The sequence below is a fragment of the Myotis nattereri genome (genome assembly GCF_964212035.1).
Source record: "Myotis nattereri genome assembly, chromosome: 9".
Classification (NCBI taxonomy): domain Eukaryota; kingdom Metazoa; phylum Chordata; class Mammalia; order Chiroptera; family Vespertilionidae; genus Myotis; species Myotis nattereri.
The window spans coordinates 46,393,188-46,417,704 of record NC_138084.1 but is presented as its reverse complement, the minus strand read 5'-3'; the positions used below and the strand labels follow the sequence as shown (position 1 = coordinate 46,417,704).

Here is a 24,517-nt window from a genome sequence, read left to right as displayed (position 1 = left end):
GAGACGATTCACCAGCCCGCCCAGGCCTGTCCTTCTGTGGGAAAAGCCTCTCCGCCCAGGCCTGTCCTTCTGTGGGAAAAGCCTCTCAGCCAGCCTCCTTCCACTGATCCCTTGAGACTGGCTGGTTTCAGCAGCAGCACCAGCCCATTCCGCACCTTGAACTTCCAGACCCAGAGCCAGAGTAACTGAGGATGACGGGTAACTCAAAAACAAAGATGAATCCTCTAGAGCAGGGGTCCTCAAACTTTTTAAACGGGGGGCCAGTTCACTGTCCCTCAGACCATTGGAGGGCCGGACTATAAAAAAAAACTAGTCGGCTGCTAAGCAACAGGCAGCGGCAGCAAAAACACCCAGCGGGCCGGATGGATGTTTTCGGCAGGCCGCATGTGGCCTGCGGGCCGTAGTTTGAGGACCCCTGCTCTAAAGGGCCAGCACCATCCACAGGCTCCTGGAGCCTTGAAGCTCTCTTGTTTAAAGCGTATGGAAACGGAGGCTAGCCTGAGGACACAGGGCAAATCAGAAACCCAAGTCAATGGTGACCCACCTACCTTTTCACGTACTCACTCATATACTCATCCATGCTACCACCTATCTGCTCATCTATACCCACTCATCCATCCATCTACCCAGCCATATGGGTCTACCCACACATCTGTTTCCATCCATTTCCCTATTTTTTCATCCATCCACCTACCAACCCTCCTACACACTTACCCATTCACCCATCCATTCACCGATATCCAATTCAAAAATTCATTTACCATCTATCCTTCCCCCATCCATTCACAGAGTCACCTATTCACCCACCCATCAAGCCAACATCTACTTATTGAGCATCAACTATGAGCTGAGCCCTATAAGCAACAACATATATCCTCCTTACTCTCGTTGAACTTATAGGCAAAGCAAGAACAGGCATTATCACATCAAACCAATGTACAATCTCAATCTTTGAAGGAAATATTCCCAGTGCTATGAGAACACAGAACAAAGTGACTTGATAGAGTCTCAGGGACAGTGAAGACTTCCCTTAAGATGATTCATAGAAAACAGCATGGAGATTCCGCAAAAAATTAAAAATAGAACTGCCTTCTGACCCAGCAATTTTACTTCTGGGTCTAGTATATCCAAAGAAACCCAAAACACTAATTTGAAAGAATATATGCACCCCTATGTTCATTGCAGTGTTATTTACAATAAGCAAGCTATGAAAGCAACCCACATGCCCATCAGTAGACGATTGGATAAAAAAGCTGTAGTACATATACACAATGGAATATTTCCCCCCAAAACCCCACACATTTGCAACAGCATGGATGAGGGTATTATACTAAGTGAAATAAGGCAGAGAAAGACACATAACATATGATTTCACTTACATGTGGAATCTAAAGAACAAAATAAACCAATAGAAACAGACTCACAAATACAAGGAACAGACTGATGGTTGCCAGAGGGGTGGGAGATTAGAGGACTGGGTGAAAAAGGTGAAGGGATTGAGAAGTACAGATTGGCGGTTACAAAATAGTCATGGGGATCTAAAGCACAGCATAGGAAGTTAATAACACTGTAATAACTAGGCATGCTGCCAGGTGGCTACTGAAAATGCTGGGCGGGAGGGACACTTTGTAAAGTATATGACTAACCACTATGCTGTACACCTGGAGCAAATACAAAATACTACTGAATGTAAAGTGTAATTGAGAAAATGACACATCCGATGATGGAATCCACATCCAAAAGCTCAGCAGGTAAAGAGGAAGAGGCCCGAGAGAGGAGCATCCCAGAGGAGAGAGCAGGACAAATCTCTCCCCAGGGCTGTGCCGGGACAGCCCCGCCCAGCAAGGACACAGGTCTCCGCTTCCACAGGCGCACAGGCCGCACGCGCACGCGGAGGCCACAGCCGCAGAGCGGCGCTGGCGGCTCACCTGGTAGTAGTGGAAGATGGAATCCGCCATGGGGTCCTTCCCTGGCACCGTGGTGGTCCACAGCTTCTTCATGAAGAACACCTGGTAGGTGAGCGAGGGCACGATTCCTGCGGCAGAGGGCAGCCCGGTGTCACCCAAAGGTCCCAGGACAAGAGGTGCCCATGCCCAGCACCAGCCCCCGAGGAGACCCTCTGGGTGTGACATTGAGCCAGCCCCCACCCTGCTCCGGGCCTCGGATGCACCCAGGACCCAGCCTCACGTTACCATCCTTGACGGGCCGTGCTTTCTTTATCCAGTCTGTCAGGTGTCGGACAAAGTCAAAGAAGAAGTCATTCTCAGGCACGCTGATGACCTAAGGACATGGCCATTCTAGTCCCCTCACTTTAGCTGGAGCAATACTGTCTTCTGACTTCCCCACCCCAGGACCTGGTGGCCCCTTCTCCACAGACTCCCTCTGGCAGCCAGAAGGGGTGTCCGTGTACCAGCCCCACCCTGCCCAGCCGTGCCTGCTGAGTGTCTCCAGAACACAGCCTGCACAGAGGGACAGTCACTCCATTCTGTCATTCAGCAAAGACCTGCTGAACGCTGCTCTGGGCCCCGGGAAAAGGCTGATAACGAGGCCCAGTCCCTGCCTTGCACATTCTGCGGCATCCACGTCCTGCTCCTCCTGCAGGCTCTAAGCCAGCGGTTCTCAACCTGTGGGTCGCGGCCCCTTTGGGGGTCGAACGACCCTTTCACAGGGGTCGCCTAAGACCATTGGAAAACACATATATAATTACATATTGTTTTTGTGATTAATCACTATGCTTTAATTATGTTCAATTTGTAACAATGAAAGTACATCCTGCATATCAGATATTTACATTACGATTCATAACAGTAGCAACATTACAGTTATTAAGTAGCAACGAAAATAATTTTATGGTTGGGGGTCACCACAACATGAGGAACTGTATTAAAGGGTCGCGGCATTAGGAAGGTTGAGAACCACTGCTCTAAGTGATCCCGGGTCCAGGACCTCACTGAGACGCCTCTGCGCCCCGTGTCAGGCACAGGGACAGTCATGAAGTGAGGAGATAGACATGGATGCACCGGGAGCTGGAGCAATTGGGAGGGCGCACTTATCTGCCTGAGCTGGTCAGGGAAGCCTTCCCAGGGGAAGGGGCCTGACCCTGGGCCTTTGGCCCCGTGCGCAGAGAAGCGGGGAGCAATGTGGGACCTGCGCTGTGGAGGTCCCACCTAGATCTAGCCCAGGGGTGGGCAAACTTTTTGACTCGAGGGCCACAATGGGTTCTTAAACTGGACCGGAGGGCTGGAACAAAAGCATGGATGGAGTGTTTGTGTGAACTAATATAGATTCAAAGTAAACATCATTACATAAAAGGGTACGGTCTTTTTTTTTTTTTTAGTTTTATTCATTTCAAACGGGCCGGATCCGGCCCGCGGGCCGTAGTTTGCCCACGGCTGATCTAGCCCCTTCTGTGTGACCTTAGATAGGTTCACCTTTCTCAGCCCGGCTCTGTGACCTGTCAGGTGGGGATGACTGCCCTCTCGTCAAGGGTCAGTTCAAGGATTAATTGGCCTCAGCCGGCAGCTGAGGGAGATGTGTACTGGGTGCAGGGAGGGGCCTGGTGTGAGGCTAGCTGTGCAGTGCCCCGGAGGAGAGACTTTGGGGCAGCTGCTGCCTGTAAGGGGGCACCCGGGGATGCCACATACAGGAGCACCTCTCTCTTCCCCCCTTTCCCTCCCTCCCTCCCTCGTTTCCTCCCCCTGCTGCCCCATGAGTTGCTAAGGCTTCAGCAAATGTCCCAACCAACAGGCAAGGCTCGCCACCCACCTTGTCTGCAATTTTGACAAAGAGGCTGAAGCCCTCCGAGGACTTGAGCAGCAGCCGGGCGGCGATGTTCTGGCAGAAGTCCTTGGCCTTGGTGCTGGACTCCACCTCGAAGGCCTGGGGGAGGGGGCTCATTTGGCTCTGGCTGTGCCTCCAAGGGGACCGACCCCCTCCCATGCAAGACACCCCCCTCCGAGGGGGCTCCCGGGGTCCAGAGCTAGGCACAGCATTTATGAAAAGAACAAGGCAGCTAACTCCTGTCCGGGTCTTCCCAGATCGTCCTCCCCTGAGCGGCACTCAGCCTGGGCCTCAGGGCCCTGGGCCTGCTGAGCAAGCCTGAGTGATGGTGGAGGAGCACAGAGTGCAGGGGCCGGGGGTGGGGCGGCTGGAAGGAGAGAGACGGGAGGAGGAAGAGAGCAAATTTCAGAAAAAGGGGGGAGGAGAAAAGAGGGGGAGGCAGCCCAGAGGGGGCTGGGAGGGACCGCGGAGTCTGGGGAAGGAGGGAGGAGTGCGATGAGAGAGGGGCCTCCATGTGACCTTCCGCTGGAGGGGACAGAAAAGGGTCTCAGAGAGTTTTGTCCTTGTGTCTGGCATCCTGTCGTGGCATTTCTGAGTCTCTAGTCTCTAGACAAGTTTTAAAACTGCTTTTCAGACAGAAAGTTTCAATGTCGGACGCATTTATCTGAACGAGACGCTGATGGGGTCAGGAGTGGACACCAGGAGGCAGCCTGGCCGAATGGGCAGGGCAGGAAGACAAAAGGGACCTTTGGACAAGGGGACAGGGTGGTGGGGACCCCCAATCAGGCCAGGTGGGGGGAGGGAGGGAGGAAGGTCTGAGGAAAGTGGACCCAGGACTGAGCTCAGCTCCAGGGAGAAGGCACTTGGTTCCAAGGCCAGGCCTCCTGGGGGGGGGGCGGGGACCTTCTCAAGGAAGCTGCTCACCGGAACCCAGAGGCTCCTGACCCAGGGGTCGGTGCCCACCTGACTGAGCTCTGACTCCACGAGGGGCAGGGGAAGGGGCAAAAGTGGGGATGGCGGAGGGGAGGACTCGGGCTGCCCCCCGTGCCCCCGAGGGCACTCAGGAAGGTGTTTCGGGCCGTCCCCGAACCAAGCAGCCAGTGGCCCTCACCTCGTCGGTGTCGTCGGGAAAGTAGACCTTGTGGAATATCTGGGTGGTTTTGTGCTGGATGGCCTCCACCTCCACCAGGTGTGGGGGGTACTTCCGGGACCCATTCCTAAAAGCCGGGGGTGGAGGGGACACAGTCAGGGGCCAGCTGGCGCATGACGCGAGGAACCGAGGGGACTTTTGGAGACGGAACACGCACTTCAATCCCTGTCCATCCGTCTTACCAGGTGACAGTCACGAAACCTCTCAGAGCCTCCAGTTGCCCATCTGTACAATGGGCTAGCAGTGCCCACCGCACAGGGCTGTGGAGGGACCGAATGAAGGGAAGGGTGCAGGTGGGCTTTTCAGAGTATGAAGTGAGTCAGGCGTCTGCCTCCCGGACAGACTTGAAGGCATGAGCCAAGCCCTTCTGAGCAACCAGACTCAACTGGGTCCGAACGGGCACTGGGTGCTGCAACCTTTGTCGGGCTGACCGCTGTGGTGCCCCAGGGATGGTCCCAATTGCTGGTGGTCATTTCCTCACCCCAAGGGGGCTCGCCCTACAAACCTGGTGTGGCCGGGAGCCCATCCCAATGCCTGCCCCCCAGCTCTGTGCCATTGCCTCTGCCCCTGGGGCTGCTGTACCTCAAGGCTTTCTGGAGCCGCTGCAGGCAGTCGATGGCGAGGGGGCAGTGCTTCCGGGACTGCAGGAAGCGCTGCACGTGGGGCAGGAGGATGTTGCTGGGGGGGAAGAGGCCCGTGCACAGCCAGAGCAGCTCCCAGCCCCGCTCCTCGCTGTACCTGCAGGAAGAGGGGTGGTGTCCAGCCGGGTACCACGGCCCCATCACGGAGTCTGAGCACCACCCGGGCTGCACACCCCTCGGCCCCTCACCACAGCAGCACACGCCTGGCGGGACCCCCACCCCTGTCTGAGGACCAATGGACCCACCTCCCTGACAGCTCGATCCAATTAGTGCTACTCAAAGTGTAGTCAGCTGAACCATGAGGGGCCAGTGACAGCCACAGGGAGATAAGATGCTCATGCCAGAATGAAAATCAGCTGTGTCACCAAGTACTTTGGTTCAACTAATTATATATATATAATAATATATATATTTTAGCAAGACTTTTAGCAAGACTTTCCTATGAAGGAAGAAGTGTGTGATTTGTTCTGGCAGAAGCTCTCCTACTCTTTGAATAGCGCTAAGTTAGAACAGCCGCCGGGCTCCCTCAGACACCATCCTGAGCTCCTGTGTCTGATAGGGGGGAATCTTGGAGGGCTCCTAGGAGGAGGTGGCATTTGGTCTAGGCCAGTGGTCGGCAAACTCATTAGTCAACAGAGCCAAATATCAACAGTACAATGGTTGAAATTTCTTTTGAGAGCCAAATTTTTTAAACTTAAACTATATAGGTAGGTACATTGTTATTAACTTAATTAGGGTACTCCTAAGGCTTAGGAAGAGCCACACTCAAGGGGCCAAAGAGCCTCATGTGGCTCGCCAGCCCCAGTTTGCCGACCACGGGTCTAGGCTTTGAAGGATGAGGAAAATTCTGATATGCGAAGGAGATGAAAAGTTTTCCAGGCTGTGATTATGGCACGTACAGAGGTTTGTCAGTGTGAAGAGATCTGATGTATGGCTCTTGAGAAAGAGTTGTAGAGAGTGACACCGCTGGGGAGGGAGTTGGGGGTCTGGGCATAAGGGGAGATGGTAGGGCTTCTCTCAGGCTCTGAGACTAACATGTGCCCGACCGCCCATTCCTGCAGTTGTATGGCCCAGCAGGGGAAGAAGGTGATACCCTCTGGGACCCAGCACCTTTAGCCCATGAGCGTTTTAAGCCAGAGCTTCCAACTGACACCTAGCCCAGCCCGAACCAGAGATGGGACACTTGCTCATGAGCTGACCCTGCAGCTGACAGGAGAGTCTGGGCTGGACAGGAGGATCCAGAGGAGGCTCAAGCAGGGAGTGGCAGGAGCTAGGCCAGTGGTTCTGAACCTTCCTAATGCTGTGACCTGTTAGTACAGCTCCTCATGCTGTGGTGACCCCCAATGTCATTGTTACAAATTGAACATAATTAAAGCATAGTGATTCATCACAAAAACAATATGTAATTATATGTGTTTTCCGATGGTCTTAGGCTACCCCTGTGAAAGGGTCATTCGACCCACAGGTTGAGAGCCGCTGCGCTAGGAGGAGCTGGGCCTGTTAAACTTGGGGAAGGACAGGCTCAGAGGGCACAGCCGCACCTCTTGGTTCTTGACCCCCCTGAGGCGGAGGTAGGACAGGAGCCTGAGGGTGGCGCCCCGCCCTGAGGGAGGGAGGGAGGGAGGGAGCTCCCCATCACAGTGGGCGCATGACCTTTAGGACGCCCTGCAGCTGGAGCACTAGGGATGGGCCTGCCCCCTTCCTTACCTGCCCACAGCCCCAGGCTCACCTGATGTGGTTGTCGGTCAGCTGCTTCAGGATCTGCACGTATACCTCGTCCTTGAGGGGCTCGGCCTTCAGGGCTCCCTCAAAGATCTGGTCGGTGAGCTCGTTGACGGAGCGCATCCTCTTGGATGGGTAGTCGCCCATGTACTTGAGCATGGCTGGGGGGGTGGGGGGGGCACGTCAAGGAAGGGCTTGTGGCCACAGGGCGGCCCTGGGCCTCAGACTACTCACTTAGGAAATGGGCATCGTTTTCCCACCCTGCTGTCCTTGGCCACCGCCCACCCTCTCTCCTCAACTCCTGCGGCCGCCTCCTCAGGCCCCCAGTCCTCTATCCGAAGTGCTCGCAGCACCAGGAGGCACGGTCCAACTCACTAATCTGTGCCAGCCCTGCCCAGGGGCCCCCATGGCCTCGGGACACAGTCCAGGCCTCTTCACAGGACCGGAACCCTCCGTGAGCCAGCCCACATCTTGAGAGTCCCTTCTGGGACCTGCCCGCCAGCTGTGCCCTGGAACACCTGCTCTGTTCTGCCTCGGGGCCTCGGTGCAGGCTGCCCCCTGTGTCTGGAACACTCCCCACCCGTCTCCCCTTTGACTGGCTAAGTAAGTCCTACTCAGCTTTCAGGTATCAGCCAAGAAACCACTTCCTCCAGGAAGCCCTCCCTGCCCTCCTCCAAGGCTGGGTCAGGTCACTGCGCTGCCAACCCCATCACAGCACTGATCCCGGTCAGCATGTCTCCCCTGAGGCCCGGGGCTGGGTCTGGTCACCACTGTGTCTCCATGCCTGGCCCAGCACATGGCAACAGTACTGTCAACTGAATAACAGGCAGAAGAGACGATCGTGCGGTGGCTCCTTGCACACTGTAAGGTGCCGGCACATGGATGGAGGTGCTCCGTCAGCATCCCGCCACATCTGCCCAGGACCCACTGAACCCCAGAGGGAAGCAGGTGTCTAGATGGAAACCCTGCCCTGCGGTCCCCTCCCCGCGCCCCCCCCCCCCCCCCCCCGTCGGTGCGGATACCGATGAAGGCCATGCAGGCCTCCTGCGAGAGCTCCTCGCTGCCCAGGATCTTCTTGAGCAGCGCCTGCTTCAGCGGCTCCCGCGTGTGGCTCCACAGCCGGTCCTTCCCTCGGGCCTTGGACACCATCACACGGCTCAGGGTGTGCTTGGGTGGGGGCCTGGCAGGCACAGGGACAGTCAGCGCTAACAGGCACCAAGCTGTGAGACCCACCCCCATCCAGCCCCATCGCTGGAGGCCAGGGGTCAGGAACAGGCCCTGCTCTTCCCTGCGGCCCCGTGACCCGGGGCAGTGCCAGCCCCGGGCCTCGCCTTCTCTGCTGGAAAATGAAGGTTCTGACATCTGTGCCCCAGACAGCCCTGCCCCTCCCACCTCCTCTCTCCTCTCCTCTCTGCTCCACCCTGGCACGGGCTCTTCCCGAGTCACCCCTACACAGCTCAGCGAGAGGCCACCTCCTCCAGGAAGCCTCGCCTCTGCCCCCAGCAGCCCCGCCACATGCTGGGTACACAGAATCACAGCTCCTGCTTGTGTGCCCACCTCCCCACCAGGACTGCGAGTCATGAGTGCCCAGGATCCCGCCTGGGGTGGCACAGTCACCTTCTCTCAGATGAAGGAAGGATAAGGTGACACATAGAAGGGTCATCTCGAGGACAAAAACGGTCCCCTGCTCCCTCTGACCCACACCCTGCTCAGAGGTGGGGTTGCTTTGTGATGCCCCCACCAGAGCCGCAGAAGCCTGCCGTTTGCCAGGCCCCTCTCCAGGTCCCTGCCCGGGCCCCTCTCCCCCCTCTCCTGCCCGGTCACCTGAAGTAGTCGTAGGAGAACTCCTCTAGGGTGTAGGGCTTGGCGCGCACCTCAGGCTCCGGCGCTCGCAGCTGCAAGAGCCGGATCACATCCTGCCGCTGGTCAGGGGTCATGGTGACCAGGGCCTAGAGACCAAGAGGTGGGGCTGAGGTCAGCTTTCCACCTGGGGCCCTGGGATCCACTCGATAAAGCCCAGAACCCTCTCACAGGGGGGGGAGGGGGACAGGGAGACTGTTACTCAGGGACTCAGGGGGCCCTGTGCCCATTCTCAGCCTGGCAGCCCCTCTGCTCCTTGCATCTCTGAAGCTGCTGCTGCCTCTAGGCTGCTGGGCTCAGGACCCTTCCCTCGGTGCCCTGGGTCTGAACCCGGTCAGGTCAGTCAGAAAGGCCGGACGGGCGGGAAGGAACAGTGAGACCTGCTCAGGGAGCTGCTTGGAGAAGCTGAGCTCTGAGTTCTCAGTGCTGCGCGCAAGGGGAGTCCAAAGAAGCAGGGCCTCCCTCCCCAGCTCTGCCCCCACTGCCCTTCCGGTCAGAGCCAGGTGCCGTCCTGCCCCCTCTCCTCCCCCCTACCCCTGGGCACTTCCTCACTGAGGCACTCTCAGGCCCCTCTCCAGGCGTGACAGCTGCCCCAGCTTTAAGTCTGTGGTCCCAGAGGACCCCCAGCTCGTCTTCACGGAAGCTGCAGGCCAGGTGTCTATTGTCATCCCTCCCTCAGACGTGGAAAGAAGACAAGGAAGGGTTCGGGGGCCCCGTCCACATACCACGATCTCCCGCAGCGGCATGGTGACCGTGGGCATGACATACACGCAGTCAGTGGGGAAGTCCCCACGCTGCTTGGTTCGCTCGTTGATGCCGTTGGCCCAGCCGGAGTTCATGACCTGCTCTCCCGTGTCGTGGTCCAGGATGATGAGGTCTCCCTTCGCAAAGCTGAGGAAGCCCGACTCCTCGCCCGCTGGGAAGCCGTGGTGAGAGGGGCCGCATGTGGGCAGAGGGAGACTCTGGGTTAAAACATCTTTCTTTGGGTCGATGACCTGTAAGCCGCTCCTCACACGGACGACCTGAGACCCTGTCATGTCTGCTCACCGGCCACCCCACCTCCACCTTGCCATTGCCCTCCACGCAGACATGGCCATCAGAGTGGCCAGTCTCCTGCTCCAACGCCTTCTGTGGCTCCCCATTGCCCTTAGCAGAAAGCCCACACTCCCTGACATGCTCGTAAGGCCTGTCGGGGGCTGCCTTCCTGGCATCTTCCACCTCCAGGCCCCTTCCTCTCCCTCCCCCATTCCAGCCCAACCAAACTGCAGATCCAAGACACGTGCTTTCTCCACCCCTGTGCTTGGCCTGTGATCTGCTCTCTGCCTCAAACACTCACACCCGTGTTCATCCCCACACCCCAGGCTGCCTGGGGCCGCTCTTCTGGGGTCCCACAGCCTCTGGCTTCCCTGGTCACTGCACAGGCACTGCACTGTCTGCCCTACTCCTGCCCCTGCCCCTGCCCCTGCCTCCATTGAGGGCGGGGCCAGGGCCCACTGCCCCTCTGTCTTTCCACTGCTCTGCCCAGGGCCTAGGAGGCTAAGGATGCTCAGTGAGGTGCTACTGCTGTCATCACCTGAAGATGGGGGTATTTGGAGACACCGAGGAGGAACCCCTACTCCCCTGGAGGAGGTGCCAGGAAGGGAGGGAGAGAGGGAGAGAGTCCCCACAGAGCGCAGACGGGAGGCAGAGTTCAGCTGTTTGGTTCAGTCGGAGCTAAGAGTATCTGGGGAAGGAGGGGTAACAGGCCAGGCCAAGGCCAAGGCCAAGGGGGGTGACCTGCCTGACGCCCCTGACCCCGGTGCCTGGCAGCCCGTGCCAGGAGCCACTCACCAGGGTTGGGGTTGTCCTGTAGGGCCACCACGTACTTAGACCTCTTCCGGAGCCCCTCCAGAAAGGTGACCACGAGGTCACGGATGTCCTCGGCGTTGCTGGAGGTGAAGGTATACTCATCCCCCTTGATGGTGGCCAGCGTGAAGCTGGGGGCTGTGAGTTTGGCTCCCCTGCAGGACCAACACGGAGAACAGGGCCCAGCCGGGGTCAGTCCTGCCCAGCCCGGGTGACACGAAGCGCAGCCCAGTTCAGAGCAGCCCAGCGAGAGCAAGATGCGGCACTCCCTGAAGGAGACCAAGGCCAGCGCAGTCAGGCTTGGCCCGGCCAGGGAGAGGCTGGCCTAGCCAGGGTGAGGCGGCGCCCAGGTCCGACACGGCTCAGCCTGCGTCAGACGTGGCCGGCCTGCAGCAGCCCAGCCCACGTCCCTTTTGTTGTCTAATCCCTACTCAGCCTTTAGTCTCAGCCCAGATACCCCTTCCTCCAGGAAGCCCTCCTTGCCCTCCCACAGCCCTCATGACCCTCATCCTGCTTTACCATGACCTGCTCAATATCCATCTCCCCTCTCGCCTGAAGCTTCAAAGGGGGAGGACTATCCAGTCACCACTGCATCCTGTGTGCCTGGCACGTGCCTGCTCAGAGCTGGCCAGGCCCAACCCTGCCCACAGCAACACAGCCCAGAGAACGCCAGTCTATTCCAGGAGCCCATCTGTCTGTCTGTGTGCCCCTCTGCCCTTCCTCAGTTCGGACAGAGCTGAACCAGGACCCTGTCGGGTCTTTGCGCAGCTTCGACAACTCCCTGCTCTGCAGGAAGTGGGGTGCGGGGTGGGACTGACCTGCTGCTGGACACGGCCATGATCTCGGGGAAGGACAGCTCCAGGAGCACCTGCTCCTGCTCATCCACGAAGTAGACGCCCGTCCAGTTGACGGCCACGATGACGTCGTTTTTGGGGAGGCTGGGGCCTGGGGCAGAGACCGAGGCTCTGAGAGGGGGCCCCCCTCTCCTGGGCCCAGCCCTGCCCAATCCGCCCAACCACCAGGGCAGAGGGTATATTGCCTTCCATTTTACAGAAACGGGAACTGAGCCCCAGAGCACGGCCTCCCACGGCCAAAGCCCCGCGTGCGGTGGGGGAGGTGCTGGGACCAGGGCCCTGGGTGTGAGTGGTGCCACGGGTCTTCGTGCAGCTGCGGACAAGTCCCGCCCTGCGGTGAGGCGGGGTGCGGGTGGGGCTTGGACTCACGGAGCCCCAAGGCTCCCTCCAGCCTGACAACTGGTGGTTCTGTGAATCCCAAGGCCTGGCACAGAGCAGGTGCCCCCCAGATGACAGCCCCGGGACGGCTGAGCCAATGGAAGTGAGCAGGTGGCCACATGCACTCTCAGCTTCATGGAGTCAGCCAGCCCCTGCTCTGGGCCACCCTCTCCTGTAGGTGCTCTAATGGTCTCCATGCCCATCCAGTTGTTCAACCCACTGTGTCGCTAAGCACCTACTGTGCGCCACAGAGCCCAACTGGACCGTGGGAGGTGGGACCCACTCAGCGCACTGGCCTGGAGAGACCCGCAGCCCCGCAGGCAGGAGCCTGGCTGACGGGGGCACCTGTTTCCGGCCTCGCCCTGTTGTGGCCGCAGTGAGGGTGGAAGAGGGCATGGAGGCAGGAGGGCTGCGGGTACCTGAGAATTTGTAGGCTTCGTAAAACCTGGAGAAGAGCAAGGGCCACTTGAAGCGGGCGTAATTGACCACGTCCTCCTTGACCTTCTGGGAATCAGTTCTCCTCTGGGCATAAATCCCCTGGAGGGGGACAGACCAGGACAGGGGACAAAAGACGTCACGTGTGCTCTGGCCGGAACTCACATGTCCCTGTCCCCAGGCCAGGCGTGGCCCAGGGCTGCGGTGCCCTCCTGGGCATCATGGCCTCACCCGTCCCATCAGCCCCCGACACTTGCTAGGGAAGCGAGGGTCCTGCCTGCAGGGAGCTCCCAATGCACCCGAGTGACAGAAAAGCCCCCGGCTGCAGCCAGGGCAGGTGCAGGGAATGGACGGGCTCCAGCAGCCGATGGGGGTGAGGGGTGATGGAGAGGAGGTGGCCAAGGAGAGAGACGGAGGGATGGAGGGAGAACAGTGTCTTTCCTGGAGGGGAGGGCAGGCGTCGGTGCTGAGCCCGGCCTAGATGTGGAGGGGTTGCAGGGGGCTTCAGGGGGAGGCTGGGTGGAAAGTGACAAGGGCCTGAGAGACCGCTGGTCTGTGAAGCCCTCCGGCAACTGTGTGCAAAGGTAATTCTGTTCTTACACAACCAGGGCCTGGAGGTGGGGAGGCCTGGGGTCCCCTCCAGCAGCCAGGGTTCCCCACCGGCTCCCCAGCAGGCCACCCTGCTCTACTTGGGCAGCCCCTTCGCCTGACAGGGAGCTACTCAGGGCTGGTTATGGGCCTGGGGCCTGTCCCTAAAGCTCCCCAGGCAGGAAGGTGGGCCAGGGCTCCCGCAGGCAGGACAGAGGGTGCCCTTCCTGGGAGCTCCCCAAGACACACCAGCGCCCCTGAGCTGCGGCTCTAGAGAGCGCCTGTGCAAGGCCAGGACGGGACCCCCACCAGCCCTGCACCCAGCTTCCCTCAGGGGGCCACAGGGCTGGATGTGAGCCATCTCTGTATCCCTGGAACCCAGGCCAGAGCGGATGACAGAGACAGACGAGAACCGATGTGCACGGTGGAGGAAGGCAGGCGGCTGGGAAGCAGGAGGCCAAGGGTGCCAGCCTGTCCCCGGCAGCCTGTGGGTGGACGTGTCAGGTGAGAGCTGTGATGTCTTTGATCCCCCAGGTGCTACTTCCTGGCCTCGGCCACCAGAGACCCCCTCTTCCAAGAGCCCCCCAGTCCCCGTACCTTCTTGTGAGCAGCAATGGCCAGCTGGGCCCACTTCTCGAGCGTCTTCAGGGGCGTGATCTCGCGGTCGGGGATGTAGGTGGGCACGAGGTTCAGGAGGCGCTCCAGAATCATCTCGGAGCCGTAGTCCACAAAGTACTGCTGGGAGGCCAGCTCGGCCAGGTCGTCCTCCTGCGGTGGGGGTGGGTGTGTGCGGGGACCTCATTCACACACCCTCCGGGAAGCCCTTGCCCATGACCGAAGCCCGGGGCCCTGCCTCCTGGGCCCTCAGCCCCTGGCCTTTGCACCCTGAGCTCTCACCGATTCACCGGGAGAGCTTGTCCGGTTGGTGGAACCATGAGCTTCTTGAGGGCAGGGCCACATTCTTGCCTTCTCCTGGGTCCTCTCAGCACCAGAGGTACCGGGCTGACCCAGAGGGACCAGCCAGCCCATTGGTCATGGGTCAGCCACTACATCCTCAACCCAGTAAGATAACAACTGGGGCTGGCAAACACCAGAACAGCCAGGGACTGCCCTGGAGAGCGGGGGACCTGATACCGCTGGAGACAGCGAGTGAAGGGAGTGTGTCACCGTTACCAACTCCATCACCATCACCATCACACCCCCAGGACAGTCAGAGTACTGAACAACCCATAGGCGACAGTGCAGAGGCTCCAGAGAGCCAGCTGGGCACTGGGCAGTTGCCCCTTCTCTGCCCGTGGTTGGTGCATGGCAGCACCCGTGATGCCTGCCTGGGGTTCCCCAGGCTCTGGCAGCAGGGGCAGTAAAGAAAGGCTCTTGGGAGCTTCAGAGGCAGTGGATATTTCCCAACTAGTTCAAAGTATTTCAGGATTTTAGCGGTGGACACGGCTGTCCTGATACCTCCTGCCTGAACATCAACTCACCACCACCATCAGCAACACCATCATCATCGTCACTACCCTCACACCTACCCCTACACCATCACTACTTCTACCATCACCACCACCACCAACCGTCCCCTTCATTTCCACCATCTCCATCCTCCTCCCTCCATCATAATCACCAACGGAATCACAGGTACCATGAGAGCCGTCATCACCGTCATCAAAAACAAAACAACCACACCGCTCCTGTCCACAGGAGATAGAAGGTTCCACGTGTGCAAACTCTGTGCTCATGAGTGGATCTCTTGATCCTTCAGAGCGGAGCTTCCTAGACTAACTCAGCACAGCAAGCGTGAAGCAGCCACCACAGAGGTGCGGGAGCCTCCCACTGGCAGAGTCCGGGCTGTGCTTCAGAGCCCTGGCTCCTGTGGGCAGCGTTACCTCCGGGAGGAGCGAGGAGCATGTCCGCCCTCCGTCAGGCTAACCTCCGCATTAGCTAGTGGCGGATCCCAGACAGTAAACACTCAGCCCGAATTCGAATTCAGAAAACAGGCGGCCGTGAGCCAAGCAAGATCAGCCGGGAGACTCGGAAGATTCGCTCGCACTCACCTTCTCACACCTGTACTCCCCAAACTTGACGCCTCGCACCACCTGCTGGTAGATGAGGTTGGTGGCCACGTTGTCTTCTGAGGGGTTGTGCCAGGGCGTGAAGACCTCTTTGCGGAAGAAGAGCCGCCATGGGGCATTGCGCTCCTGGGCCCCCTGCTCCTTGGCATACTGCTCGCACTGGGAGATGGCATCCATGACGTGGTCACTGCCACTGCCCAGGGAGGACACCTGTGGGCAGAGGTCACCCAGTGGGAAGGTGAGCCAGCAGGAAGGACTACAAAGAGCCACCAACTGTGCCAACTGCTCTCGGATGCCAAACTTAAGCTTAGAGAGAAGCAGGGAGGTGCCCAGGTCACCCTGGAGGCAGGCCAGCATGGGACCCCTGGACCCCAGGCATGGGCTCTGAGCCGGCACAGCCACGGGAGCTCCCATTTCCTAGAGTAAGCCCTTTGGGAAACTCGGATGCACAAATGGCCCCTGAAAACACAGAGTATCCATCTGTACAGCAGAAAAATCCAGATAAATTGTGTCGGACACGTGGTTCCGTCCCGGACCTGCAGGGTGGGGGCACCTCCGCTGGGTGTGATGTTCCTGGGTGTGGAGGTAAAATCAGCCACCCCCAGGCCCAGCGCCACAGAGAAGGCTCCTGGCCTAGACGTGACATTGGCCATTAAGAGTGAAAAGAAATGGCCACAGCAACCTGATGAGGAGTTATATCCGCATTTGTAGGTGAGAAAATGAATCTCGGAGAGCCGCGTGGCTGCAGGACCCTGCAGCCTGTCTCCGGCACCGGGGGGGACTGACGCGGCCTTGCTACATATGATTGAAGTGAGTTCTGGGTTTCAACCCTGTTCTGTTGGACTTTTCTTTAGGGGCTTAAGAGGGCTCCGCAATCCTAAAGAATTGGCGGGAGCTAGTTACCACCAGCTAACAGAGAACCAGGGCCCTGGAAGTAAGTTACTGTGCAAGGTGGCCGGTAGGTGGCAGCACTGAGCCGGAAACCTGTGGGCCGCCCCGGGCGGTGCCGCTGCAGGGCCGGCCCTACCTTATCAAACAGGGCGATGTAGAGGGAGAACCCGAAGCGGTCCTTGAGGGAGATCTTGTCGGCCAGCGCGTTGCAGAGCTCCTTGGCCGTGGTGGCCGAGTCCGTCAGCAGGGTCTTGGTGGTTCCATCCATGAATGTCACAGGCAACATAATGGGCTTCTTGGACTTGGTGGCCTGAAAGTGACCAAGGAGCGTTGGTGGGGATCCTTTCACTTCAGACCACCTGGCCCCTCTGGGCTCCTGGCTCCCTGCTGCCTAGGAGGTTGGAGTTTCCCCCAAGGCCCCCAGACCCCAGCATCTCACCCAGACATTGTATGTCCCGGGTCACAGGTCCCCAGGGAGCCCTGCTGTGCTCCCCAACTCGATGGGAACATTAGGGCCCCTGAGCCAGTCCCTGGGGCTGGGAGGTTAGGCATTGCCACACACCAGGGGCTTCTGCCCTCATGTCCCAAACCCTCACAGGGCCCTGTGGCACGAGTACCGTTGCGGCCAATGAAGCCACTGAGGCGCAGTGGGAAGCCCTGCCTGAATCACTTTGACCATGAAGCCAACGGATGGAGTGGATCATCGGCTGGGGGTTCTGTTCCAATAGGCCTGGGCTTCCAGAACTTAAGGATGAGGAACCCAGAATCCCAAAGCGGGGACTTTCTGGGCACCGGAGACACATACACACACACACACACACGCGCGCACACACACACACATGCACATGCGCATGCCTGGGGGGAGGGGGGGTGGTGCACCTGCAGCTCCAGCCAGCTGGGCGGCTGTGTCCGTGTCCCGTTGACGAAGGTCCTCCGGAGCCGCTCCTCACAGTACGGGGCGTAGCCAGGCGGTCCCCCGTGGATGAAGTTCCGCAGGTACTGCAACGAGGACCAGCTGAGGGCCCCACTCTGGCCTCCCGCTCGGGCCACAGAGCAGCCTCGCTGGGTCTCCTGCCTCCAATCCCTCCACCCACGCTCAGGACCTGCTTTCCAAGGCGCGTCTCCCCCGGCCCTCCCGTGCCTTCCATGGCTCCCCGCTGCCCTCAGAATGAAGTCCACATACGTCGTCTTGGCAACAGGGCCACCACCCCCCAGACCTGTCAAGTCTCAGCCATGCCCCTTGCCTCACCCCACACACTATACCCCCTCTGCACCTAGCTTAACTGCTCCTCCTCCTCCAGGCCCCTCCCTGACGAGTGCTTCCCTCTTCACAGCACTGGCCGCCAGGCTGTCCCCGGCTCTGTCTGTCCCCAGCACCCAGGGCCTGGCACCAAGGAGCCGGCAAGGAAGAGGCCTGAGAGGAATTAAAGCACCTGCTCGAACACAGTATGGAGAGGGGCCCGAGATGCTGTCAGACTCAGCCTCCTCACACACAAAACTGGTTGAGGGGAGAACGGTGTGAAGTTCTGGGTGCCTGGGCGGCGGGGACAGGAAGACGGGCCTGGTAGCCGCTGTGAGGCCCCGTGAGATGACGTGGGCGGGGCCTCACCCCTCGGCGCTCCTTCCCCTGCTCTCTCCCAGCTCCCCTTCCCGCCCAGGAGTCCAGGCGGCCGCCCTACCTTAACGAACTTCTCAGAGGGGGCGAAGCAGCCCACACAGAGAGACATGAGGATCCAGCCCCGGGCGTAGCTGCTCTTGGAGGGGTTGTGGGTGAGCTGCTTGCTGATCTGGCAGTAGATCTCATCCCTGGGCAGGTGGGGAGGCAGGAAGGGAGACGGCTCAGAGGAAAGTCCCCAGCAGGTGGGACACCCAGGCCTTCCTCTGCTACTTGACCAAGACCATCCAAGAAGAGGCAGAGTGGGGCCGGGTGAGGACGGCCGGGCCCAGGCCTGGGGAAGAGGGTCTGCTTTGGAGACGGGCTCACCAGGCACGGAGCCCTTCCTAACACCAGTCAGACCCACGGACAGTCCCGGTGATCCTGAGGGGGGCACATATCCTGCTCTGGGGCACAGCGGCCACAGCCACTGGTGACCACTCTGGTGAGGTGCGCAGGCCCCGCCCCAGCCTCGTCCCTCACCAGCTGGGTGGCCAAGGCAGGAGAGTTCACCTTTCTGAGCCCAGCCCACGGTCATGAGAGCAGGTGCAATTGCTACTAATGGCAACTGGCAGAACAGAAACAGCAAAAGCATCTGGGGACTCACTCTGTGGGGCGGAATGAGCAACTTTGATCTTCTCTCAATATATCTCTGTAACGTTAGAATATTCAAGTGGTCGGGTACTGCTTTTGTAATCAGATGAAAGCAATGAAGGTGGGCTTTTGCTTTCATTTCAAAGGGAAACGGTAGTACCTTCCTTACAGGATTGCTGTGCAGAAAATGAGCCGAGGCTTATAAGGCACCTAGCACAAAACCCTCAGTCACCACCACCTGTCACGCACAGCTGGCTGTGGCTGAGACACTGCCTGCCTGCTCAGGGCCAAGTGCCAGCCGCGGTGATAATGTGGCCACCAGGGGGCGCCCGCGGCTCTTTCCCGCTCAGAAAGGCAGGCCGAGGTGGAAAGGGGAGCCGACCTAATTCATTCAGTGGCTCCCAATTTTGAGAGTCAACCAACCAATGCAACTTCAAAATAAATTCTGGACGCTGCTAACTCTTCATCGTGACAAATAAGGACATTTAAAACACACCACCCACACACAACCTGCCCATTATCTAGGTCACAATTATTTCATAGAACAAAGGTAATTTTCATATTCAAAAAGGAGGAAGGCTGAAGTCTCAGAACAAAGAACAGGCCTTCAAATAAATCAAATTTAGTTGTAGAAACACCCTTATCTTTTCCATCTTGTCAGGAACCAATGAAAACTTTATCACCGGCAGCTGGGAGTCCTTGACCCCCATCACTTTACGGACCTACGGGGTCACCTGGGCCGAGAAAAGGGAAGGACCAGCTGCGGTCCTTCGGGGAGTCAACACCCCAGCCACTGTGTTCTCTGGAAGTAACCGCTGTAGGTCTGCTCTTGAGACAACTGGGCCACAAATCCTGCCCCTTCTCCCTGGAGGCGGGTGGCCCCGGGCCCTGGGACCGTCTCTTCAATGGCCCGGAGGAGCACCGAGGAGGCCAGGAGGGAAGGCAGAAGGTCTGGGAGGCCAGTGACTCCCGGGGACGTCTCTGCCCTGTCGGGACCTGTTTTCCTTCGAGTGAAACGGAGCTCCCCCCCCTCCCCACCCCACCCTGCTGTCCTCCCAGCCAGCGGACACAGGCGCATGGGTCAGCTCTCCCGCCCGACTGTCCGGCGAGTTCTCAGAAAAGGCCGTTTCCCCTCCACTGACCCAGCTGAGCTGATTCCTTCATTGCTCCTGGGCACGCCTCCATCATCCCTCTCCTCCCCCAACCCCCAGGGACCTGAGGTGAGCCCCCCGGGCCTGGGCGGGGAAGGAGGCACTGCCAGGCATGAGCTGGCAGGGATGCGGTTGAAGCAGGAGACGCATGTCAGGGCGTGATAACAACAGCTACCACTTACTGAGAGCCGCCCGGGTTACAGCCTCCTGAGATTCATCTGCCCACGAGCCTCTGAGGCAGGTCCACTTATTACCGCCCCCCCCCCCGTCCCCGCACGCCCCCCCCCCCCGTCCCCCGCTTACAGAAGAAGAAACTAACTCTACCAAGGCCACATGACCAGCAGGCCTGTTGGCTAAGGTGACAGAGCCACAGCTCAGCCACCAGCAGCCTCCCCAGGCCACACCCAGCGCTGCCTCCCCAACAGCCGCCCCTCCCTGCACCCGTCCCTGCACCCGTCCCTGCACCCCCCCTGCACCCCCTCCCTGCACCCCTCCCTGCACCCGTCCCTGCACCCCCCCTGCACCCCCCTGCACCCCCCCCCTGCACCGTCCCTGCACCCCCCCTGCACCATCCCTGCACCCCTCCCTGCACCCCCCCTGCACCCCCCCTGCACCCCCCCTGCACCCCCCCCTGCGCCCCTCCCTGCACCCCTCCCTGCACCCCCCCTGCACCCCTCCCTGCACCCCTCCCTGCACCCCCCCTGCACCCCTCCCTGCACCCCTCCCTGCACCCCCCCTGCACCCCTCCCTGCACCCCCCCTGCACCCCCCCCTGCACCCTCCCTGCACCCCCCCTGCACCCCCCCCTGCACCCCCCCTGCACCGTCCCTCGGGCGCTGACCGGAGCGCGGGCCGCAGGATGCCGTTGCCGATGACGAAGTGCAGCTTCTCCAGGTTGGAGGTGGGCCGGTCCTCCAGCATGCTGTTGCCCTGCACTGTGGACTCCCCGTCGTGCAGCCTCTTGGTCACCTGGGCCACAGGGAGGAGTGAGGGACCTGCCTCCTGCCTGGGTCTGCCTACCCTCCTTGCCCCCGCCCCCAAGAGCAGAATCCTGGGAGGGGCCAGTCTTGCCCCCATCCTGCCCCACCCCACCCCATGCAGAACAGACGCTGGGTCCATGACCAGCCCACAGGCCAGGAGCATGGCCTGCTGGCACCCACTTCTGAGGTTAAGGCTCCCCTGCAGCCTCCCTGACACCCCACCCGACCCCCTACCAGTCAGGACAGGGATCTGCTCCTCCGACTCTTGGCAGGACCCCTCTCTCTCCAGGGCTCCCACACAACTCTGACACCCAGAGCTTACCCCAGTTCCAACTCCCCCGTCACCATCACCTGTCACCAATGCCCTGGCCCCTCTGTGTGAGCAACGCCCAGCCTGGGTTCTTCTCCCTGGTCTCACACAGCCCACAACCCCAGCCCTGCACCCTGCCCAGGTGAGGGGAGAGTGAGAGGTGAGCAGAGGGAACGTGCCCTCCAGACGGAAGGGTGTGGGAGGTCCTCACATCTACGGAGCACCCACAGTTGTCGCCTTGCACTGCCCCCCCCCAGGGACCCACAGAGTGGGTGTCTCAGACACCCCACGGCAGAGGTGGGACTTGGATCTCGGGCTGTGAGACTGGATTCGAGCCTCAGATGGGGAACTGGACAGGGACGGAGGCAAAGGCAGCGTGGAAGCCCCGAGGAGGAGCCTGGTGGCTGTAGGGGGCGCACGAGGCTTCCCGGAGGAGGCCACCCCCAGGCAGAGGACAGGAGGGCGGAATTTAGGGAGAAGCACTGGTGTGTGCAAATGTAGGGGCACAGGGGGGCCAGCCCTGCGCTGTAACCGCCTGGGTTTGTGTCCGTCTGCCCTCCCGGCCTGAGCAACCTGGAGCGCAGGGCAGGGGTGGTTCTCGGAAAAGGCAAGGTCACTAACCAATGAGCGCAAACAAATCACAGTGTCGGTGCCCGTGGCACTCATCCCACAGAAAGGTCCTGAGACGAACGCTATGGCAGGGCACGTCCTCCCTCCCAGCTGCCTCTCCAGCCCTCCCGGCCTTCAGGTCCCCTCACCGGGAAGCCCTCCCCAACCTGACCCCCGCCTGACCTCACTGCCCTCTTCCCGTCTCCCCGACCACCCCCGACGCTGTCCTGTCGCCTGCCGTCCCAGCGCCCTGAGGACAGGCAGCATGGACGCCGCTCCCATCCCAGCGGGGCCCCCCGAGGCAGCCGGGGTCTGCGCTGACCTCCTCTGTCAGCTTCGACTTCTTCTTCAGGGTCAAGTGCACCAGCTTGTGCCGCATGCTGCTCTTCTTCTGCCCCTCGGGGAGCTGGGCCTGCAGGACAACGGGGGTCAGGGGTCAGGGGTCAGGGGTCAGGGGTCAGGGTCAAGCGAGTGGGCCCAAGTAATGACCAGCGCAGCTGACCATGGGCTGTGGCTGGAGGCGTGTCTCACCTCCACACTAATGCGTAGGAGGCAAACCCCGGGTGACCCTCCACCCTCACCCCACACGGCCCCTACCACCGCCAGACGGAAAACTGGGGCTGGGAAAGTGTAGCGACCGCCCGGCGACCCTCGGTGAGTCTCCAGGGCGCCAGGCCTGACTACGAAGGCCAGCTGCTCCGCCCGGTGGCCTCCCTCACTCGTGGTCAACGCCTGACAGTTTACAAAACGCTCGGACACTGGCTCCCAGGGGTAGACAGAGGAGAGCGCGGGTCTGGGGGGTGAGGCAGAGGCGAATTTTAGGACCCTCCTCTGCCAAGGACCCTGAGGCTAGGGAGACCGGACAGCCCTGCCCACTGGCCGGGAGGGACATGGCCTGGGCCCCCCCCCCGCCCCAGGCCTCACCTCGCCCTCGCCCTGCAGCGCCTGCAGCTCCCTCTTGTACGTCTTCTTGCCGAGGGTCTCGTAAATCTTGGTCATCACCGGGATCTTCTCGCTGCCGTCACTCATGGCCGTGTGGTACTTGGGCTCGGGGAGGTCCCCCATGAACCGGAGGATGGTGATCCACACGGCCAGGGCCGCCTGGGGGAGAGCACGGGAGTCAGAGAGCTCGGTGCAGGGTGTCGCTACAGCCAGCAGCGTCCCCTGGGGCCGGGGAGGGGCTGGAGAAGCCCACAGGAGGCCACTGTGCTGAGGGCACTCAGGTGTTCCTAGGACAGTGATGGCGAACCTATGACACGCGTGTCAGAGGTGACACGCGAATTCATCTTTTTGGTTGATTTTTCTTTGTTAAATGGCATTTAAATATATAAAATAAATATCAAAAATATAAGTCTTTGTTTTACTATGGTTGCAAATATCAAAAAATTTCTATATGTGACACGGCACCAGAGTTAAGTTAGGGTTTTTCAAAATGCTGACACGCGGAGCTCAAAAGATTCGCCATCACTGGCCTAGGATCTTGCCCAGGTGGCCTGGCCCCCAGGCTGGGGTGGGTCAAGTCAGCCCTGGTCCCCGCCCACCAGGGACCTGCTCTCAGCACCCACAGCCCCAGCCCTCACCAGCTGGTCACCCTCATCGTCGTGGTACAGCAGCGGCTGCTTGAGTGGCCGCCGGGTGTAGGTGTGCGTGGTCGTGCCCTGGAAGTAGGTGGCAGAGAACTTGGCGAATTTGTACTCCGAGAGGTCCTCCTCATCCTCATCGGGCAGGGGCAGTGCCGCGTCCAGGTCCTCCTCCACCATCTCCCTCCGCCCGCGCTCCAGGTCCTGAGGAGAGGAGAGGGTCCCTGCTGTGGGGGCCACTCACCTGGCTGCAGCCCCCACCTGCCCTGTGGGGCCAGCACTGCCTCCCCCAGGGGCTACTGTGCCGTCCTGTTCACGACTTAGAACCTGGCGCATGCGGAGAGCTCAGTGCATGAATGAATACAAGCTGGTGAGTGGCCCTGGAGAGGGACAGTGACTGACCGGGCGTGGCAGGCTGGCGGCTGGACAGGGCCTGGGCCCTGTGGCCCCCAACCCAGGTCATTGCTGCTGCCCTCTGCTCAGAGGGGACCAGGTGGTCTTCAACGCCGGGGGGCGCAGTCACCCACTGAGGCCTGTCGCCAGCCCCTGTTCCCGGCCTCGTACCTCAAAGCCACTGGGGGCCTGGCCCTCCTGGCCCGGCAGGCCGCCCGAAGTCCCCAGGAAGCCGAACATCTTGTCCACCATGTCGGAGTGGTTGACGGGCTCGTGGCGGGCCCTCTCCATCTGCTCCAGGAGCTCCTTCTTCCGCCGGGCCTCCTCCTTCTCCTTCAGCTCCCGCTCCGCGTCCTCGCGGGCCAGCTGGGCCAGGCGCTCCTGGCGGGTGGGCGTGATGCAGAGGAGACAGCTTCAGAGAACAAGGCCTCCCTGGGGAGCCCCAGGGCCCCTGCAACCCCCAGACCACAGTCCCCCTCTCCCCCTGGGCCTCGCTCCCACCAGCCCTCCGAGCCTCATGCAGACAGATGCCCAGACAGTAAGGCCACCTGCCCCCGGGGCTCAGCTGGAACGCCTCCCCCAGGAAGCCTGCTCAGGCCTCCCCAGCTGGAGGGCACCACACCACCCAAAACCCCATCGCGGTGGCTCGAGGCTGTAGCCAGCGCTTCCCACAGAAAGATCATGGGAGCCGTGCATGGCGCCGCTACACTTCAAACCGTCACAGAAAGTAAGTGAAACCAACTTTAATCATATCTTTTATTTAACCCAATCTTTCCAAAATACCATCTCAACATGTAATTAATATTTTAAAAATAGTTCCGAGATGGTTTATAGCCCTGTTTTTCTCACTGCCTTCAGAACCCATGAGTATTTTATGCTGCCTGTGCTATGTCATTTCAAAAGCTCAGTCACCACAGGTGGCTGGTGGCCCATGCTGGGTGCTCTGCCCCCGGCTCAGGCTTGTAGGGAGGTGCTGTCTCCCAGCTAGAAAAGGGAGGGCACGGACCCGCGCACTCTGGAGCCACAGCCCTGCC

The 24,517-nt window shown here is 60.1% G+C and overlaps 1 protein-coding gene across 4 annotated transcripts in view; it reads right to left on the bottom strand.

The window, feature by feature from the left end:
- MYO7A (myosin VIIA) overlaps positions 1-24,517 on the bottom strand; it is a gene marked incomplete at its 5' end in the record, with an annotated part of 65,390 nt that overhangs the window by 3,822 nt on the left and 37,051 nt on the right. For 3 of the 4 annotated variants that reach the window (XM_081099919.1, XM_081099920.1, XM_081099917.1), the window contains 22 exons: positions 1,929-2,035; positions 2,193-2,280; positions 3,766-3,879; positions 4,892-4,997; positions 5,513-5,668; positions 7,301-7,454; positions 8,316-8,473; positions 9,118-9,242; positions 9,879-10,069; positions 10,984-11,153; positions 11,817-11,943; positions 12,650-12,767; positions 13,851-14,021; positions 15,305-15,532; positions 16,350-16,523; positions 17,093-17,212; positions 17,893-18,019; positions 20,453-20,580; positions 21,833-21,922; positions 22,435-22,611; positions 23,091-23,294; positions 23,655-23,864. In XM_081099919.1, the coding sequence (XP_080956045.1) occupies positions 1,929-2,035; positions 2,193-2,280; positions 3,766-3,879; positions 4,892-4,997; positions 5,513-5,668; positions 7,301-7,454; positions 8,316-8,473; positions 9,118-9,242; positions 9,879-10,069; positions 10,984-11,153; positions 11,817-11,943; positions 12,650-12,767; positions 13,851-14,021; positions 15,305-15,532; positions 16,350-16,523; positions 17,093-17,212; positions 17,893-18,019; positions 20,453-20,580; positions 21,833-21,922; positions 22,435-22,611; positions 23,091-23,294; positions 23,655-23,864 (3,243 nt within the window). Of the gene's footprint in view, positions 1-1,928; positions 2,036-2,192; positions 2,281-3,765; positions 3,880-4,891; positions 4,998-5,512; positions 5,669-7,300; positions 7,455-8,315; positions 8,474-9,117; positions 9,243-9,878; positions 10,070-10,983; positions 11,268-11,816; positions 11,944-12,649; positions 12,768-13,850; positions 14,022-15,304; positions 15,533-16,349; positions 16,524-17,092; positions 17,213-17,892; positions 18,020-20,452; positions 20,581-21,832; positions 21,923-22,434; positions 22,612-23,090; positions 23,295-23,654; positions 23,865-24,517 lie in introns of all 4 variants that reach the window. The other variant, XM_081099918.1, reaches the window with a different exon arrangement.